The sequence below is a fragment of the Nasonia vitripennis genome, chromosome 1 (assembly GCF_009193385.2).
Source record: "Nasonia vitripennis strain AsymCx chromosome 1, Nvit_psr_1.1, whole genome shotgun sequence".
Classification (NCBI taxonomy): Eukaryota; Metazoa; Arthropoda; class Insecta; order Hymenoptera; family Pteromalidae; genus Nasonia; species Nasonia vitripennis.
Genome location: NC_045757.1, coordinates 9368387 through 9389852, shown reverse-complemented (window position 1 = coordinate 9389852; position 21466 = coordinate 9368387). Strand labels below are relative to the sequence as shown.

The following is a 21466-nucleotide window of genomic DNA, read 5'->3' as shown; positions in this document are numbered from 1 at the left end:
GCAACTAGTTCTATCGCATTCGTAATCCTCGAGAAAGATGAGGCGCTGACGTTAATGGACTCGGAGAATCTCCGCCGGAGCGTCTCTTACGTCTCGATATCTGCAGCTCGCCTGGCGTCAGGCTTAATTAACCTTTTCATTATCGAGGACGAGTGGCGCGAGCACGACATCCAGCGACGGTATAAATCGCTCTCCACTACGATAATTTATGCAGAGCGATACGCTACTTGTCGCGTGGCTCTCTTTAATTATGGGTGATGCATCTCACAGACCTCTCGCCTTGTCTCCGGAAAAAGCAATTTTGCAATTTTACGAGAAAAGTTATTGCTTGATCCTCGCCGTTGTTATCCTTTCAAACTTGCTACTATTTTCAATTTGAAAGTCGCCACAGTAATCTTCGCATATTCAAAAATTTTCGATGCGGTTACTAATTGACGCCATTAAGATTCTTATTTAAATTAATGAGAATAAATTATAACAGAGCGAATGTAATTATGCGAGTGAACAATTAAAATTCTTCGCACAGTTGAAGTGACTAAATGAATACTAAACATCTTGAAGATTTATGATCCTTATCAAAAGAGCAGTTTAACGTTTGAAGAGTATCCTCACACTACAGGGTCTTGGGTGATAATAAATGAGAATAATAATAAAGATGCATCTTAAACTGCGCTATTCTTTGTAGGAAATAAAGAATTCCAGAATCGCCTTATAAATATAAACAAGACACTTGCTCCGAAGCTAATTCGCTGGTTTTGCAAAAGATCAGCCCTCGCTCTTAATTTTATTTGCAAATTTCCTCCGCGATCTCCATTTTGCTTGCACACAACTTGCTGCTCGAACGGCTCATAACTCGACTCAGTTCTATTTCCGCGCGCAGCTCTGTCGCATTTTATTGTCCCGCCTTTTTTGCCTTTTCTCCGCCGCCCCACGATGCACCTCTTATACCCCCCTCCGGAAAGGATGAAAGAGAAACAGAGAGAGAGAGAGAGAGAGAGAGAGAGAGAGAGAGAGAGAGAGAGAGATGCGCCTTTTTATCGTAATTACCATTTTTATCCGACGAGCACTTCGCGGATCCTTTCGTACAGCAGCGACGACCTCATCCATCGGAATTCATTAAACTCGCTTCCCGTGAACGCTCACCGTATATCTCTCGGCTTCTCTAGCTCTCTGTCTCTCGCTTAACTAGGAAGACACTCGGGCATTATTTTCCCGCGCCAGCCGCGATATCGGCTCGCTCGCTCGTATAAAGAAGCGACTTTAGAAAAATCACACGTTAGTTTGTTTGTCTCTATTTTGCTCTGCTCGACGAGCTGTCAAGGGAAATTTGAATTTCGTCGCAAAGGCGATGTGTTTCGGATCTACATTAAGATATTCTAATTACGAGAAAACGCACTTGACTTTTTAATTAAAATATCGATCGGGGTAAAAATTACAAATATTCAAAGCAGGAGTTTAATAACTGGCTGTCGGTGACAATATAATTAGCGCTCTGCTTGTGATGCATAAACTGTATATAAAGTACTTCATCAAGTTTCAAAACGCATACTCAAAACATTTTATCTCTAAATTCTACTTTTATTACGCAACGCGCACGCCTAGTTCGCGCACATAATACAACTTTTCTCACATTCTGGCCGAAACTTTGTGTATACGGGCGAATTTTAATTATTAATATTTTATATAACGAAAACTCTCGCTGCGTCATGCTGAAAATTAAATTATCTCCCGGCGGACAACATTCTTCGACTCGTTATATTCAGGACTCGTCATCGCTTTTTCCATGAAAACTTCCTCGCCGATATACGCCATGTAAAAAAGAATACACCGTGACACATATTTCATCCAACAATAGCAGCTTCATTATCATTCAAATTCCAACTCTCCATTCATATCATACGCTATCCTCGCCGAAAAAGAAAAACGCGACTCACTATACTGTTACAGCTTTCCAAGCTCCGTATAGTTACACCACTTCGGTTGGAATATCACTTTAACGCCGCGCAGCACTTGGCTCCGCCGCCTATAAATTCTGGCGAATCCGCGCTTTACCCTACCCTGCACGAGGTATAATACCGACGGCGAAATAAGGACATCGCGGAGGAGCAGATTAGCATAATCTCGCATGTTCATAGAGGCGGTGAGAGTGACTGAGTGAGACGCCGGCTAATCGGGAAAAGTGCCCTCGTTATCCTGTAATTCCATTACGGCCCTCCTCTGTTTGCGTCTCGGCCTCCGCTCGAAGAGCTTTGGCTCTCGTTTTTACAAGCGTGCAGAGGCTGACAATTTCGCGTCATTGTTTGCGCCAAGAGGCTTTGTATCTTGAGATCGAGTTTTACAACATACTATGCTCTTTTCTCTATTTTTTCTCTCAAGGAAGGACGGCTAAATTGAGTTTCACATTATATATTTTTCGACGACACAATTGGTGTCGTTTTTTCAGAGCTGCGATGAAAGCTTTCACACAGTTCTGTATAATTATATCCATCAAGTTCCCCCTACACCCGAAACGTGCATTAGTAATACCAAAGCGTGGGATGGCCCATCATCGTAACTATAAATCTTCGCAGCCCCGTTCTATACGGGCGTTTAAAGCACAATCAGATAGCTCAAAAATTCCGCGAGTCCGCGTCTCTAGAAAATTCAGGTAAGACTCGGTCCACCGCGTCTCGCCATAAATCTCGAGGAAAAATTCCGCTCTATCTCGCGCTCTATCTCTCTCGACATGCCTAGAACTGCAGCCACACGTAAAGTTCGTGCGGTGTAGTATACAGTCGCCGCTCTAGCTCTGCGGAGAAACACACGGCGTTGACCCTGTGCCGTAAATCCGCGAGCAATAGTCTGAGTTTAGCGGGAAGCACACGGGAGAGAGATGGGCGTAACGCAACGAATCTCGACTGGAATCTCACCTGAATTCTGCGCGCGCGGATAAGCTCCGCCGAGTGCAAAAGAAAATATATCTCCCGCTAATAGCTGGCCTCGCGCCCAGCCCTATAGCTCGTATAGTACTTAGCTCCGAGAAAAACAACGGGATTGTATATGTGTGCGTGCGGGAGGAAGTTGTAGATCTTGAGAGACGAGAGGATGTTGGTTCGTTGCGTGCACACCTGCGTGAGGTGGCGAGAGCTTTCTCTTTTGTGGCTTGAATTAATATCTGAGTATGCGCTGAGAGATACGCATGGGTTTCCTGGGGTTGGAGACCAACTGTGCTTAATTTTTATGAGTTTTCAGGTTAATACGTGATAAGTGGAATTGCCGTGTGATTGATGAAACTGGTACGATTTGCGTGTTGGATTAACAGAAATAAATTTATATACTTTTTGCTACCGTGAGAGACTGATTTATTAATAATTTTATTTTTCTTGTTTGTTTCAGGTACGTGATTTTTGTAGTGTTGAGTAAGTTAATGTTTCGCAAACAACAAATTTAAACTTTCTGCATGATACATATAGCGATCCGGTTATTACGGTATTATAATTACGGCTTAATTTTAACGGGAGCACAAAATTCATTATTTTCCAAAACAGATTTTTTCAGGAACTACAAATAAATCAGGTTGTGTGGATACTTTATTATCGTCCCAAGGCATAAAGTTGTGTCATAGACATGATAATAGAGCACACGCCTCAGTTCTAATAATGATCGTAACCGCTAAAATCAATTACGAATTCTCAAAGTTACACAAGACGAGGTAAATATCACGAGCGATCCTTCGAATGATTAGACTGTGGTGTGATAGCAACGGCTGCATCAGCGTCGACTTAGTTTGCACAGGCTCAATAAAACGGCAGAGCCCCGTATAAACCCCGGCTTCCGACATCTCCCTTCTCTATAACTATAGGTACATAACGCGAGCGCAAAGTGGGCGGGGAGGCGAATCCGCTTGTAATTCATCGCGCGTGTCCTGGCGCATCGTGATTTACAATGACCTCGCTTCTCTCTCTTTCTCTCTCCCTCCTGGACGAGCCTCAGCGAGACTGGGCTCACGTTCTACCGCTCTATGGCGCGTAGCTACGCGCCCGCGAGAGCCTCTAATATACACGTCGCCTATGGCATGTATTCGCGCGCGAGCGCACCGAGACCGGGAACTACTTACTCTTTCGATTTGGTACGCTGAATTTTTTAGGCCGGAGTTTCTATTGTTCGCTGGCTTGGCTGGCACGTTCGGAATGTGGAAGGGGACGCGTCGTTGCTTGGTTAAAGTGTGTGTGTGTGTGTGTGTGAGAGAGAGAGAGAGAGAGAGAGAGAGAGAGAGAGAGAGAGAGAGAGAGAGAGAGAGAGAGAGAAAGAGAGATTTTCTTTGCGGTAAGGAATGAAGATTTGTAGCTCATTGAAATTTAAGATTCTGTAATGAAGAGCTCTTAGAGGTAGTTAAGTTTGATAGCATAATCTGAATTAAACACTTTAGTGAAATACCAAACTTGTCAAGGAATGTAGCGTGCGCAATTGCATTTTTTATTTAATCGTTGAATTTATTATGGAATAGTGTAAATGTACACTTTACAGCGGCGCACGTCGGCACCGGCCGAGTGTGGATTCGCGAATCAAAATACCGATTATCGCGAATCGAGTCCCGAGATGCAAACAAGCTCGTCTGTGAAAGACTCGAGACAAATCCGAAAGAGATTCGGCGAATGTGAACATTGATACGAGGCGGACAAAGCCTCTCGCACGACATTTGCGATAACCGCGAACATTCTTAGCGCCGCGCGCATTTTGTCAATCTAATTTTAAGCGTAAATTAATTCTAATAATATTTTGGAAACTATGTACAGCGATGCCAGAGACTCGGGCGGAATCGACGTTAGAAAATGCGCTCCGAACCATCGCCTCAAATATGCCGTGCTGTGCCCGAGGTTTTTCCGTGATCCGGAAAATTTACCCTTGCGAGACGGACCGTGTCGTGCCGGGAGAACGTATGGTTCTCGAAAGCTGTAGTCTCGCGAGGGTGGTTTCCCGGGCAGAAAATCTCTGGTTTTCAAAACCAGGAAAATGGGTCAGGAACCCGCTGACAAATCTCAGGACTCGGGCCGCAAGGCTGACGTGATAACAGGCGGTGGTTCGGAGGTGACGTGATCGCACAATGATCGGGGGTTTCTGCGAATCGAAACTCAGAGAGGGGTAATCTCGGGCGAGCGCTTAAAAGGGCAGCGCGACACGCGCTCGGCTCAATTGACCTGTGGCCTCGCTGAAAGAATAAGGTAATCGTCGTTATAATTTTTTCATCCATTAAAGTTGTGATTTCTACAAACACCGTTTTTTCCTCAAACCCCAGCATTGTCCTTTACAAGGAAAGTGAAATCAAACATTTATTGTTATACATTCAATTAGTCCGACCACGAGTTGTCAGGAATTTTTAACGATGCTGACGTTCTAAAAGCAAGTCGTCAATTATATAATTGTAGTTAGCGGATTCGCAATCAGTCACGGTCGTATATAACGATGCAAATTACGTCAACGTTATACAACTTTTATTGCGTGTCGTCGTTTCGATTCTTTAACGCCCAGATGCACACTTCATTAGCATACTTCCATTCCGCAATGGATATACAATTCTAAACTAATTGAACGCTCGCTTTAAACAATTTTAAAAGTAAAAAATCGAACTCGAAATCAAATCATCGAACTCGTTGCTTCCGCGTAAATGACTTTTCATTCCGCTTCCCTCGCTATTCTCATACTAGCCACGTCTCGTATGCGCTTTATAACCAACCAACCACTATAGCGAATGAAAATAAACTCTAATAGAGAGAGAGAGAGAGAGAGAGAGAGAGAGAGAGAGAGAGTAGCGAGTTTTCACTTGGGTAAATTTAGAGAGTTATCTCGCTCGCAGCGTGTTTTTATTAAGGTAAACGCGGCGCTGTACATGTATGAGCGAGATAGCGAAAAAAGCGCAAGGAAAATATAACCCAAGTAAGAAAGCTGCTGCGAATTCGAGGTGTAAGAGGAAAGCGAATTCGACGCGTGTGCTGCGCTGCTCGCAGGCAATATGCCTTTCGTTTTGCCGAGCGTAATAATCGCCCCTCGTACAATGGGAGGAATCCCAGAACGATTCTGGTGTACCGAAATTTGTGCTTTGTGATCGGATCCTATCTTGTAAGTAGTTTATTCAAGTTGCAATATGGACTTAAAAACGATAAAAACTCAGCGCTCGGTCTGGCGAATCTGCGTTTAAAGATAATTTTTAGTTGACTATACTCGACTGCTTGCATACTATTTAAATACATTTATATTTATAGCTTTGAAAGCATTGCAAGCTAGCATAATACTTATGTTTGGTTGACACACTTTGATTCGAATATAACATTCAATTGAGTTGAGCCTGCCTGGTGTTGCTTCTGACGACGAACGTAAAAAATATTGGAATGGATTTAAAACTGAAAATAAATGAGTATCATACGAAAAAGTTTGCTTAGTCCATCAACTAAAAATCACCTTGAACGACGAAGCAACCATGATTAACTGAATGAGTATGTCGAGAATTATGGTGATAAAAATGGGTCTATGAACAAACAAGAAAAGGGAGTTTTGAAACTATTGTAAAAGACAGAGAAACGGTAAGGGGAGACGATAAGACGTATAAACAACCGGACGATTCGCAAGTATTCAAAGCGCTATCTCTCTCTCCTTCTCTTACTCTCTACCTCGCACTGCCAGCTGACTGTAGCTCTTTATTGAAATTTATACTTTAAAAAATTTCATATTTTTAGAGTCTTTTAACAGCAATCTATGGCAGAAATAAATAGCTTTCATACATAAAATTATTTTATCTAAAAATACAGCTATCATAAGAATCAATAATCGTTCGGCTTGTTTAAAAACCAATATAAAGTTTCCAAATTTGTACTTCATGTACCCTGTAATCGCAGTGGATATTTGCATACGTGGTGATACTGATAATGTGATACTCGATATCGTCGATTCGAAGAAGCGAAACCAGATTGTAAGAAGCTAATTTCTTCATAAATAATACTTCGGTTAGGAAATCGTTAATGTGAGAATGTAGGTTATACTGAAATATTTCAGTCAAAGTTAGTTATAGGATGCGAGGGTTAATTTTCGATTGAAAAAATTAGTCTAGACAGTATTAATCGAATGTGTCACAAGTTATAGGTCAGTAGATAAGCAGGGAAATTTACGTATCATCTATTGTGAAATCAAGGCAGCCCACGAGAATCACAGCAAAAAACGGCAGCACAAAAATAAAGAAAAAAAAAACAAGACGTAGAATCCCGATATTCCCAAACAGAACGTGAAACAGAAAGAATCGCAGAATAACTTGGCATTCCTCGCCATTGCGGATACTCCCACCGTTCGTTTGCCAGTATTTTGTCCCGCTGGCTCGGTTCCCCGGCAGCACTCCATTCGTTTTGCCAGAAAATAGATCGATGTCCGCCGCTCCTCGAGAATTCGGTTTGCCGTCGTCGTCGTCTTGCTCGTCTTCGGGGCGTATAAGCAAGTGAAAATACGACGAGGAGGCGGCTAGAATCCCCGAGGGCGATGTCCTCGCGGCCCGTGTGTGTACTCCTACGTGTATGTGCTGGGAGCCGCCCGCGCCGCGCGTATAGGCGACGAATTTAAAGGAGCTTTTCGCTCGACCCCCTTTTTACTCTCGTTGCAAGCCGCGGCGCAACCACGGGGAGTTCGACGACACGGTCTCTTACTTTTTTGCTCGTGAAAATCGCGGTTTTATCGGGTGTCGATGGCGTATAGGAGTGGCTATCGATTTTTCGCGCTCCATTTTCAATTTCAGCCGGCGACACGATTTGGTATCTTCTTTTAGAGGCCTGCTGCACTATCACTTTTGTTTCGCTTTATCAGATTTCGACAACATGGGGGTTTGTGTTGATTGCTAATTTCATACAGTGGATGGAATATTCGTGGAGATTTATCGAGACCATCTTAATAAATATCATCGTAATCTCCGTTGTGAAAATCGGTATAATCAAATTTGGAAGAACGAGCCTCCTCGCGAAGTTTTCACGGATGCACACCGATCACGCAGGAGAAGCACTCGAAACTTTTGTATTAAGTATTCCCTTACGTTGGCATCACTTTGCCGCTCGGTAGGGAAAGTGGTCGGGATATGACGCGGCTGGCGGATGCCACGGACGACCAGCAACTTGTTGTTAAACATTTCCCTTCAAAATACTGTGCAGCACCCGGGAGTTCCCAAGGAGGTCGCTCTTTGAGGCGAGTTCACATATTCTCCCTTGCGCCAATTCCACGCAGTTCCAGCGAACTTATGACCACACTCTCTGTGTCCACCGTGAATTCCGCTCGGATAACAGTTTAAGCTTTCAAGGCTTTTTGACTGGCCGATAATCAACTTCCGACTTGAATGATAGCTTGACTGTAATTTACCGCGTCGATTTGTCCGCAACCAAATCGAATCTAAACTTTCCCTCAGTGCGCACCTATTGCATAGATTAAACCTCGACTCTCCGTTGTTTTTTAAAATAAGTTTCTTCCAAGAGAAAAATTATAAATACTGCTTAGCTCGCCGAGTTCAACGACGCAAAATGAACTCAACCACCGAGGCATTGCGTCTGATACATCAAATTACAACAGCAGCACACATCCCGCGCACGCCGCCGTGCCTCCTCTTCCGTAAATTACCACCCCTCGCGCATCATCCTCGCACGCGTGTCTGTGTACGCCGGTCGACCCTTGAGCCGAGATCGACCAATTAGCCCAAGCCTCTTCGGAAGCTCAAAACTCGCGTCCCGTCGAAGCAGCAACATGGCATCACAGTGTTTAGCCCAGAGCGAAAAGCATAGCAGCGGCAGCACAGCGCGGTCCGCCTCGAAATTAATTTCGAGCTTAGATGTATCAGAAGGATTATGCCACAGAGGCGGGTCCGCGCGAGCTTCCGAGCATCCAGGAATCCCATTACTCCTCGGTAAATTTCGTCTATCTTCCATTGCGTGCGCGCGTCGGACGTGCTGGGCCTGCGTCTGAGACCACTTCTTCAATCGAGCGACTCTACTCGGCGCAGAGTTTGGAGATTGTTGTAGGCGTTTTATTAGCGGTTACTTGCTGTCAGGAACTCGCGCGTGAAGAGAACAATTTTTTTTTCTCTACGGGATATAAACTTGCTGATTTGAATAATATTACCCTTTGCAAACAATCCACTCGCGATCATTTTATTGGAATCTCAAAGCCCCACAGAACGAAGGGGATTACTCCAGAGACTGCGTAACGCGCGCATAGCAACGAGTGGTTTCAAGAATCAGCTGGAGCAGAACTGGGAGGAGACCAGGGCTTTGTCCATTAATGCCGGCGTTTAAACGCATTCGTAATATACGGTCTTCGCGCACGGTGCGCGGGAAAGCCCTTACGCTCGATGAAATATTTACGCGTTTCATCGTCGTGAGCGCGCATCGCCGCTTTTAAGCTCTTCTCTGCGCGAACGCCGCTGCATCGCTTATGTACTTTATGCCAAGGGAGAGTACAGGACTAACGGTAGGAAGATGCGGAACGCCTCGCACAAATGTACGCTCGGGTTCAAAAGGGCGCGATAATTTTGGTAGGTCTGGTTGGATGGGTTGATTTTCGAAAGGTCTAAGCAGATGTGCATGAATAGAAAATGTATATTATTGCTTTGCTGGTTTACATAAATTCAACATTAGTGTGGTGCTTATTTCTGAAGTCGTTCAATATGCGAACGATTTGGCGAGAATAGAATCTTGCCGTCTTACATAGATAACTTATACGATGTACAATATAAATTCGTAGGAACTTAATAATGAATGTTTTATTGCTTGTACTGCATACATGTATTGTCTTCCAAGGAACTTGAACTATCGTGTGATACAGAACAGCATCCGCTTAAAATACGTTTTACTGCAATACAATATTTAACTATATCACGAAAATATGCATCTTTTTTTGGAATATTAGGCAAAATACCAAGAGTAATTTATTAATACTAGAAAATACTTTAATTTTTCATAGATTTGAAAAAATTTTTATACTGCTTTTTATATACGATCTACAATATGTCTAAGTATTTTACTATCAGAACATAGTTAACTACTCGATGCCTTTATCTAATCTAGCTTCAGATTATACTTCAAAAGAAATATGTAGCGATCATTTTCAAGATTTATGAGGTTAGATGACAACACACTGTTAAATAGTAGTTAATTTTGTTTAATGCGTTTTTTTCAACGTTAAAATTATGCTGTCCTTTTCATCAGTCTAAATAAAGTTTGATTAGAATTTTAGAAAGATAGTCATAAAAAAAGTTTCTCTTTCAAGTATAAAAATTATATACTATTATATACTATAAAATTTTAACTAACCCTATTCGTTCTTATCGTAATCATACATATTTATATTGTATACGATCGAGTTAGTGTCTAAAGATAAAAACAAGAACAGTGAACAAATATGCTAGTGTCAAATTTTCAAATTTCAATGCGTGTGCACTGTTATAAAGTGCAGCAAGCGGATCACTTTCGTCTTCGTGATAGTCAATACTATCACTGGTAGTTACAAGTCCATGTCTCTTCAGTTTCTGTGAAATAAAATCAATGTTAGGAATCATATTCTCCATTCCGCACAAAACAATCATTTTATCATTAGTTTTACTAACCCTTATGACTGTGATAACATTTTTCAAATCGTCATCTCCAACTTCTGCAAAGCCCATAATATATTATACAACATAAATAGTGTGAATCTGTACGTAATAATGATAATATTATAGTTAACATGGATTACTTACGGCAATATGGTTCGTTGTTACCCGTGACCACGAAGAAGATACCTCTTTTATTGCTTTTGAAAGCATCAAGACCAATGTGCGGACAATCAGTACAAGACACACCATTTAATTTATCTGAGAGAATCCTTTGCGCATGCACGTATGTTCCGTTCCATGAGTAACTTTGTAATGGGCATGGATATCCCATCAATGCATCGATTATTCCGTCAGTAAAATATTTGTAAGCGAGTTTGTGGCTGCAAATCATGTTGTCCCATTTGAGTGCTATTGAAGATAATAATTATTTTTATGATTATTACGTGATTTTTAATCCGAAATGCGAAATAACATACGCTTGTAAAACATACTTTTGCTTACGCAGGCTGGCTGCTCGATACCGCCATTAATATAGAAATCCATGTGACCTGAATAAGGCATTATTATTTATGATATCCTATTGATTGATTGGTTTCATTGCTAACATTACATTTAAGTAGTTGTACTAACCTATGCTTTCTTTCAATCCTAAACCATCAACGCTGCCTCCGGTTCCCGTTTGAGTGTGAATAATGTCTACAAAATCGGCATCGTCTTTATCAAGTCTGACACTTGGGTCAACGTTGGTGAAACATGGTCTAGCAGGATCTAATCCAGTTATCCTATCTATTTTCCAAAAGTTATCTTCCTTTAGTAAATGTGCCGTCTGTCCGCTCACTTGAGCGCCAAGACTGTGACCAATAAAGTTAAGGTGATTCCATTGGATTTCGCCAGTCTTGTTTAATCGATTGACTGCAATCCTCATTTGTTGGAGAAAACTAAGGTACATATTCAGATGTTAGTCATTATTATTTGAAATGCGAACAAATCGAATGAAATTAATTATTTTAAAATCGACGTTAACGTTTTTTGTTAAATAAAATGTTAGACTTGATATGGATTAAATTTCAAACGAAAACCAAAATTTCGTTTATCGGTTTTTTGCAGTTAATCCATATTTTGTCAGCATGTATGAAAATAAATTTTTTTCTTTTGGTTATAAACCGTACGTTACTAAATTTAGTAAAAATATATTATACTTGAATATTCTATTGGTCGCCAGTTGAGTGTTTCTAGCAGCGTTGACATAATTCTTCTTATTACTGCCTTCGCTCCAATCAATTAAAATAACATTAGCCTGTGTCTGAAATAATTAAATCGTGTATTATAAATCATGCATTAATCAAGAAAAATACTTGAAAAAAAATAGTTTTTAATCAGAAAGTTGGAAATTAACATTACACACAATGTAGCCGTACGTGATTAATTCCAGACATTCGTACACCCACGCGATAACCTACTTTAAATCATTCGGGTATTTCCCATACTATTCTTATGTGGGTACGCTGGAAATATACCCAAGTTGTATATAACACAAGATCCCGTTCACGGTAGCTTAGCTGACATGCACCGGTCTGGAGTATATAGTTACGCAAGAAACAAAAAGAGTGGGAGGCATGGGTGTGAGAGAGCACGTGTAAAACTAAAGTCGTTCGACTGGCAGCATACATAAGAGGCAATAACGCAGTTACAGTGTACTTGAAAATTTGTACAAAGCTGTGCTAACAAAAGAAGGATACTGCCAACTGTCTAAAAAAATACAAACTGGAAAAAAGGGAGACTTTTATAAATTTGTTATCAATCTCAGCCGATCAAGACTACAGTATAATTAATCATACAAAATATCGATGCTTTTTTAGGTCGAAATGCGATACGAGTAACATTAACCTTTTTTATACACGGCAGATAAAGATGTTAAGATGAAAAAATATATATGTATTATACTCACTGCGTCAATAATTTTATCCTTGAGTAGTAGAACCCATGATTTTTGTCCTCCCGACTTGAAACCGTGAATAACAATAAATGTTTTTTTCGATACATCGAATTCGCCAGTCTCAAGACCAGACCAGTCGAAAGAAGCGATTTCCACAGATTGCCTGTGCTTGGCGGTCGACAGGTAGTATCTGACCGGCACGTCGTCCGTCCCTGAATTACTGAAGGCCAAAAAAGCCTGTCCTATAACGACTACACTCTTGAGATCTGCGCACGAGATTTGGAAGCTCCTAGCGTCCTTCGCAGAGTATAACAACGTTACGAGAAAAATCAATAGCACAGCTTTCATTTTGATTTCGGATGGCTCGCTTTACGAATATTCACCGACATATGTTTGAAACTGTAGTATTTTATACTCAGCTTATCTATGTCCGAACTTGTGTTCTAGCTAAAATTTATTTTATAAATGTTCTACCAGGAAAATTTGTATTTACCCAAGACGATATTAGCGACTTGGCAAGAACTGACGTGCTAGCTATAGAAAAATATTCAGCACTCCTTACATAAGATGAATGAGCGTGTCTTAGATGCCTTGCTTTAAAACGATAACCTCTCAGAAGCCGCACAACTTTGTTATGAATCTCATTAGCGAGTTTGTGATTAAATACACGAGTTTGATTGATTATAAAAAATATGCAAATCAACAAAGAGGCGTCGTAAATGACTACGATTTATTTTTTAAATTGTGTAGCACCGGTTGTTTACTAGTTTAAGTTTTGAGGTTATGATAGTATTAAACACGTTTTTAATTACTTAACAACTGTTTGGAAGTGATCAATTTTCACACGCGTGAATTATTTAACATTCACGAAAAGTGTTAGGATACATTGTTATTGATTTCGCAGCACGCAGAGTTTTAGCACTAATTATAATCAATTTACTCGTATTTGTACAAATTTCATTAAACTTTACTCTATACGTCTGCAATATAAAACTATTAACAGTAAACAACAGTTTTGTGTCTTCGGACGGCGATATTTTATCGACACGTCCGCACGCTTTGGCGTTCTTTTTCGTACTGAGTTTACTCAACTGTTGTCGTTGACTCATCGCTTCTGCGGGGATATACCACTGCTGGGATATACCGCTACAAGGCTGAGCCAAATATTTATCCTATATACAAAGCTTTACAAATGTACGAGTTTTTGTAATACATAAATACAATATGTAAATGCTCTGTAGCACAAAGCGATTTTTACAAATTCATATTTATTGTTATGAGTTTTTTTTTTCACTATCTTATGATGTGGTTATTTATGAATCGATATTATTAAGATTGAAATACCTAGTTTTAAATACATTGTAAAGTACGTTTTTTATGAAGTCCGGAATTCGAAATAAGTAAGAAATATGAGATTAAAAAAAGATAATAAATGACATAAATACTGAAAGATTATCTGACCAGCATAATCTTTTCAATATTATCAGTGAATGAGAAATTAAATCAAAGATATTATAATGCTATAGTATTTGACAGAACAATATTTTTTTGCTAAAAATGATCCCAATACTTCTTACGTTGGTAACTTTTTCAGGAATCTACCTTATCGGCTCTAAACGTTCACTTATATATACATAGCATTTTAACGTAGTCGTCAAAAAACTTTGATTTTGCATAGTATAATTTTCGGAATTTTGCCAACGCATCAGGAGTACATTATCACTTATAAATAATCATGTGAAAAGTTGACATTTATAAACCTTTTTTATCTATATTCTCTTTTATTGGGTTACTAGTGAATGCATTATATGTTTATATGACGAATCACGTATATTATTATTATACCGACTTAAAATGAACTATCAGTTTCAATAAACATTTCGTTTTATGAACACGTTATCGTTTTGGCAAGTTTCCTGCTATTGTGCAGTCAGGCATACAATGAATATCTTTTTGTTTTTTCTTCACGATTCACGTGTAACTTTTTTGATATTTTGATGTTGTTATTTTACATCCACGTGTAACGTACTTGTACTGTATGTACAATCTAAAAAGTTACCTATAAATGGATTTTAATTATGAGCAAAACATTGTTATTGCGTCATTTTTTAAAATAGTTCAGCAGGTATATAGATCATGAACCAATTTAAAAATAGTCTCCCGACGCTTGTAGTGCACGTACGAAGGTCTCTTTTATAATATATCCACAGACACAGTTTTACTTCCTACAGACTCGAAAAATTGTCGAAAAGTGTAACAATATAATAATGTCTTACGCTTTCATTCTGCCAGGTCAATAACTTGGCAGCGAAAAAGATGCATTCTGCAACGAAAATTCTAAACCGTCCGCTTGGTTCTCTGTAAAAGAAATCCTTCTTCTAGAGCATAAGGAAAAAGAGCAAGCGCAGCAGGTCTAAGTCCGAAAACTGTCCTAGTCACGAGTCGCGAATAATGAAGAAGACGGCGAGGGCGACGAAGAAGCTCCCTGTCAGCCAATGAAATAGCAGGTCCCGGGCGCACAATGACGTCGCCTTGCGCTTCCAAGATGAATTTTTACGGATCCGTGAGTGGGAAGAGCCCAAGGAAGTGGCCATTTATCAAGCGAGCGTTGGAGAAGAACGGCCCTGACCACTATAGCACGTGATTAATGAAGCCTAATTAAAGTACCATCGATAAAGGTGACACCTGCGGGCTGGGTGACGTGAGACATTGATTCGAAGACTGTTTGATTGGCTGCACGTTTTATAGTTACGGTTCAATCAATGACGTTTGCAGGTTTATTGGAGCGACAAAGCTCGAACGTAATCTGGCGCCGTAAAATGCACACGGACGGTTTTTGCTGAAACTCGGTTTTCTCTGGCGTAAGAAAAATCAAGAAGTTGTTGAAGCTTATTTAGTACAACGCGGCATTTGCTGAAGTGCAACCTTTGCACGAATGAAAATGTTATGCAAAGCTTTATCTGCGTGGATTAATTAATGCCAGGGGACATCCGTTTTTCATACAATGGACAGGAAAGAATTTGCCGGTAAATGACGCAAAAATGAAAACTCCGTAAAATAGTAGCAATTACGTATTTTAAATTATTTAATAATACACAGATTATTCAGGACAACATTTTGATAAAACGAGTAATTTGCCATGACTGATATTTATTAAGATTTCATGCGTTACGTCATCGTAAATCATGAAAACTTCAATAATCGTATGACGTATTGCTCGATTTCCAAGCTGATACTCGTATTTATTAGTTTTTCTCGATAACGCGACGGATGTGAATCATCGGTTTCCAAAGTCTTCGGCCACTAGCAGGGGGTAGAAAACTTGCCCTCGATAACTATCTTCGAATCCCTCCCTTCGAACTGCTGACCCCTGCGTCGGAGAAAGCAAAATCCTACATCGTAGATTTCTGTGTCGTGTCATTGAAAGCTTGCACTGGATGTGACAAAGGATTCAAAGATTTCCGAGTCAAGAGTTTTGATAACTTTTAAAGATCTGTAAAAGAATTGGGTTGTGTTTCCTTCAACTCTTTTTTAAATACATAAAACTTCATGATTATTTCATTCCGATTTCTCTAAACGGATAAACCGCTATTTTTATAAAAAGGTCTGTATGTAGGTCAGTTGAATCATCATTATTACTTTAAAGAATATAGCTGTGACGCAAATGCAATGAAACATAAGGTAAACCTAAAGTAATTCTTTAGATTTGAAAGTTAATAGTACATTGTACAACAAGGGGCGAAAATGGGCTTTTCCAAGCGAGGATGATGTTTGAACACTCGTGCTCAAACATCATCCGAGTCTGGAAAATCACATTCGTCCCTCGTTGTTCACCGTGCTTTTTATAACAAGTGTATAAGGAAGACCATTTGGGTCGCCTATGAAGTGGATCGAGAATGGAGTTTTTCGAGTCGTCCACTACGGTGGGCGTGTATAGATTCATATATATGTGTGTGTATGCACGTGTTATAAAAAATTCATTCACCACGTTCTTAAAACTGCTTATAAACTTTCTAAATATAAGAACCAGAAGTTCATAAACAAAAATAGTTGTCCCGGTGAACGTCAATAATTTCTCGCATAAACTCGAACTACATTTAAATCTTGCAATAAAATTTCCTTCGATACTCTCCTAAAACCGACCATAAATTAAGCCCGCCGAGCGAAATTAAAAGCTCCCCGCCGGCCCTCCAAACAGCGCAAAACAGATAAATCAAGCGAAAGAGAGAGAGAGAGAAAACCGGCGCTAAAGAGCAGAAGTCCCGCAAAAGAGATAAAACGGCAAAGTAAGACGCCAGGACTGCTGCACTACCGGCTGCAACTTGGCTTTTATAATGAAACTCTTCAGGTCCGTTCTGGTGCAGCGCAGCCTGCGGCGTCGCGGCGACCGCCGCCGTGAACTTCGACCACGTGCGCCCGGCCAAGATTTAGGACGATAGTTGTTACTTCGATGCAGGCAAAGTTTCGGAAACGCGCGAAGCACTACGTCACTTACGAGCCTTGTTATCCTCGACCAAAGTTGACGGAACAAAGAGGCCACTTGCAAGGGGACGAGGCTTATATTGATGAGCGGCGTTGTGCTCCTTCGGATCGATGATGCCACTGCTAAAGGCTGGTTAATCGGTCGGTTGATGTTTCGCCGAACTGAGAAATGACGGCTCGGATGTGACGTATGATGTAAAGAATGCCGTCTTCTAACATGTCTAACTTCTTATCTTCTGTTACTTATTGCGACACATATCGCGGTTTAACTTGGTGTTCGCTATTTTTAACTTCGATAACGACGGGACATTTCTCGTTTACAAGATCTGTCTCATATCTGACATTTCTTTTCTTTCGTGGATTAATAATCTTATCTCATCTAAGACCGTATTAACTCAAAATGTTTATCGTGATGTGATTGTGATTCTTCGAACTTTATCCATTTATATGCAAGTAGATCAGCACCCATTATTGTTCTGTTAATTTCTAAACCGAAAAGCAGTCGTGACCTCGTTCATTTTAAAATAGTTTCCCCCATGTTCGTCGGATCTAATAAGATTTTCAAACAGATTTTCAAACACGAACTTATTATTACGCTTATTATGTTATAACTACCGAATTCGATCGTTCAACGTAAATTTTTTTTTAAAAAGCTTTTACCATTGGCTTACGCTCATGAAACATTTATCAACGGAACTATAACTTATATAGAACGCCGCTGGCATTGACAAATCGCTTGATTTACACTCAAATCACCAGTAAAACTATGGGAACCCGATTTAAAATTCAATGGCAACGCTTGAGGCGCAAAAATAATTTACGCCGATACCAGGGCAACTTGCGCAATTTGCGCCTCGTAACCGATAAAGCTGCGCGTCCATTACTGCATACTCTTATCCAATCTGTCTTCGCAGCTTACCCGGACCAATAAAATTCATTATCGCGCGCTCTGGCAACTTTCGGAGCTCCCGCTACCTACATACGCTCACGCCGGCTGCTGCTCCCCCTCCCCGCTCTCTCGCACTTCTCGACTTGCGTATATGTACATAAAGCGAATTATCAGGTCGGTTCAGGAAAGTTGCAAGGAGTTTTCGCCGTGGCTTTCTAACTGTTTCACATAAATTTCTTATCGGCGAATTTCGCGAGAAAGACGCCGCCGCCGTCGCGCCGAGCGCCTTTTGTTCTCTTCTCTCTCTCTCTCTCTCTCTCTCTCTCTCTCTCTCTCTCTCTCTCTCGATAAAACGCTCTCAGGGAAGAACGAGTCCCGAGAGAAACTAAACTTGGCGGTATCGATATCCTTACATCCGCGTGTGGGGTTGTGTAAGTGTGTATGGATGAAAGACTTTTTTACTTGACAAGTAAGAAGAGTTTGTGCGAATTTCACAGTGGTATATATGAGGAAGTTTCGCAGGCTGCGTGACTCGGCGGGCTTCGATAACCAATTTTACAGCGGTATATTATAATCGTGTCTATTTCCGACGATCCTGCGAAAACAGAATTTGGGGGTGTCAGAAATTTACCTGAGCGATGAAATTAATTAGAAATAATTTTATCTATCAAACGAAAAAGGACAAAAACTTTATGTTATTGACTCTCTCGGGCTCATTTATCTGGCAATGCGAGTTGTGTAAATCGAAATTTGAGCCATACCTGATGCATTAAAAACAGTAAAAATAAGCAAAGCCATTAAAGCACTCAACAACCGTCAGCATAAATCAGCAAGTGACGGACGAACATCGCATTAAAAATCGTACACACTGCAGAAACGTGTACTGTACAGGAATTCCAATATTTTTTCTTCCGCGGCGAAACGTAAGTAGGTCGGATTTTGCATAGAAGTGAATGCATTTCAAACGATTTTCGGGTTTATTGTAAGACGTCAAAGCTAAAACAGAAGCAGCGAGGGAGAGAGATGGAGAGCGAGAGGAAACAAGCGAGAGAGAGAGAGAGAGAGAGAGAGAGAGAGAGAGAGAGAGACCACCCCTCTCCCCGTCAAACTGGAATTTCATTATGCCGGAGCCCGCGAGCGTGCATGCACGTCACCTTTGTCCGCGTCCGAGCGCAGCAACAGCGCAGAGCAGCCACAATAAATTCCGCCTTGCATTATAGCGACTAAGCTATTATAATTAATTAACTATAACGAAGCTTGTATAATACGATGGGAAATCGCTGTTCGTCGCGAATAAATCGAAATTTAATTCTATGATTTATTTGAACAAGCAAATCGGGATGAGAGCTGGCGAGTGTATTTATTGGTTCTACTAATTCGCTCTTGTTGGTTTATTTCAGATATTTAAATCATCGTCTTCGTGTGCAAAATGTTATTGGATTTCCTTTCGCGAAACAACGTAATTATTCGAATATGTATGTCACAAACTATACTGCAATAATTCAATTATTGAAAATAATTCATCAAATAATATTAATGTTTCAATATTTACTTTGAGATTCATAAAAAGCGTAATAATAAATAATACTAGTAAACTATTGTTCCAGTAAGCAACCCGCAAGCCAACCAAAACCTTCGGAATCCTAATGGCATTCATGCAACGGCAAGCACTCTGACCAATCACAAAACGCTTTAAAAGCCCAATCCTCGACACGATTTCCCGCGCGCCCGGCTCCAGCAAACAGCTCCTCGAAATTATAAAAAAAAAAGATCGAGCGAAAACCAGCACCAGTGCAGAGCAGTACGCCATTCGAAATCGTGAAATGCGCGCGAGCATTCACGGCACGAAGCATCCGGTAATGGGACGGCGACGAGGAAGCTTGCGCAGTCCCTTAATTTGCCAGGGATCGAGGTGCGCCGTTCAAGTTTCCTCGGGCGCGTGGAAAGGGCCGCCGAGGGAGGAAAGGGACACCCCCCGTGAAAAGCCTCGAGAGCGGCACTTTAGTCACTTTACGCCGGCGGATCAGGAGAGCATCTAATGGCTCTTGCCCGGCCACCACCGCGCCAGCTTCCGAATATCTTTTGAAGGCTTTTAATGAACGCGCTCGTCCGCGGACCTTTTATGGGTCAGGCGCCTTTTTAAAGGGGTTGCTCTCTCCCTCTTTGCGTTTTGAAATTCGAGAGTCGACTTTTTGTCGAGAAGCCACTGTCCGGCCTAAAATTCCCCATTGAACATGTCGCGGATAAAATCTGCTGGTATAATTCTAGAACTTTTTTCCAATATTGAATAAAATTATTGAATTTCAATATTGCCTACGTTACATATATCCATATGCCATATTCTGAATCATGTTTTAATAAAACGACGGAGAAAACTGAGGAATGCTTGTTATTGATTATTTGATCGCACATTCACTATATAGGATTTTGCAAAAGATATACAGGTAAAATATTTGTCTGTACAAAGTACAATACGGCCCATACTCTATTTGCAGTTTGACAAAGGAAAACCTTCAGTTCCAGGTACGCTCCTATATGATTTCTTTCTATTGCAGATTATAATTGTATAGTTACGTAGAAGTCACGCCTAAACGTTCTGGGGCGCAAGCTGAGTAATACACTGAAGGCCTTCTATTTAATTGTATCGTATAGAATCAACAATATTTCAAATAGCATATTTCCCAAAAAGCAAAATATTAAAAACAAACTTCATTTCGAAACTATCGGCAGCCATATCGCTCGACAAATAAACCGGCTATCAATATCGCTTATCTCGAGCTAAGCCTCGGAAAAAAGGCGAAAAGCCAGACGTGAAACCTCGGCGAGTCGAAAGGAAAAAAGAAAAGCCAGCTGTGGGTAGTCTCCGCAAAGCCGAGTAGGTGCACGCGGCGGTCTCTTTTCGAGCTTGCCGAGCCGTGAGAACGCGCGCGCACTGGCTTATCGCAAGCCTCGGCATCTAAGATCCATTAGTCGGGACTGCGACGCGGAAAAGACCTTTGATGAGTAATCGTGTCAAGTGGATAGACTGCGAGATGTGGCACGCTAGACTATACAGAGCTTTGGGGAAGGAAACAAGCTTGCGCTTGCTAAAAAGTTTAATTTTTTCGGATATCTTTCTCATATATAGGGTTTAATATATTGCTCTTGATTATACCATGGTCGACAGTTGCGTAATAATTATTATATTTGACTATTGCATAGCTTTTCATGCGCTGCGGGATACTGTAGTACTATGAAATCCCCAGAGCTTCTTATTCAAAATGTAAGTTCCTTAATGAATTCGTGGAAACATTTTCTCTCCAAAGAATTGTCGAAAAAAAGAAGATGAATTTTAATGCTTCCTTCCGGATTAAATTATTTTTAGAAATAACTCATTCTCTTTTTATTCTCGAAAAAATTCTTTTTAAGAATGGATGCGCTCTTCACTGATTTACCAAAAAATGAATAAAAACTAATATTGTAACGATAACTTCAACTGAATCACAAATTCTATCTCAGACTTTCACCTTCTATCGGAATGAAATCCTTTTGCCTTCGAATATTCTCAATTTTTTTCGTCTTGTCTGCTGGA

The 21466-nt window shown here is 40.7% G+C and overlaps 2 protein-coding genes across 14 annotated transcripts in view; one reads left to right on the top strand and one right to left on the bottom strand.

Annotated features, from left to right (window-relative positions):
- The window catches only part of LOC100120311 (E3 ubiquitin-protein ligase MYCBP2), a 216214-nt gene that overhangs the window by 134952 nt on the left and 59796 nt on the right, over nucleotides 1-21466 (top strand). The gene's annotated exons all lie outside the window — the stretch shown is intronic.
- On the bottom strand, nucleotides 9576-14407 carry LOC100679540 (pancreatic lipase-related protein 2). The gene is made up of 7 exons (XM_003424984.5): nucleotides 12537-14407; nucleotides 11788-11891; nucleotides 11219-11526; nucleotides 11080-11136; nucleotides 10733-10996; nucleotides 10601-10644; nucleotides 9576-10522 (listed from the first exon to the last, which is right to left on the bottom strand). The coding sequence occupies exons 1-7, from the start codon at nucleotides 12870-12872 to the stop codon at nucleotides 10358-10360; spliced, it is 1278 nt and encodes a 425-aa protein (XP_003425032.1). The 5' UTR covers nucleotides 12873-14407; the 3' UTR covers nucleotides 9576-10357.

Coding starts and splice junctions, on each gene's coding strand:
- LOC100679540 (XM_003424984.5), bottom strand. CDS start 12,872: ATGAAAGCTGTGCTATTGATTTTTCTCGTAACGTTGTTATACTCTGCG. Junction 11,527..11,787: donor GCGACCAATAGAATATTCAA/GTATAATATATT, acceptor TATGTACCTTAG/TTTTCTCCAACAAATGAGGA. Junction 10,645..10,732: donor TAACAACGAACCATATTGCC/GTAAGTAATCCA, acceptor TGGGCTTTGCAG/AAGTTGGAGATGACGATTTG.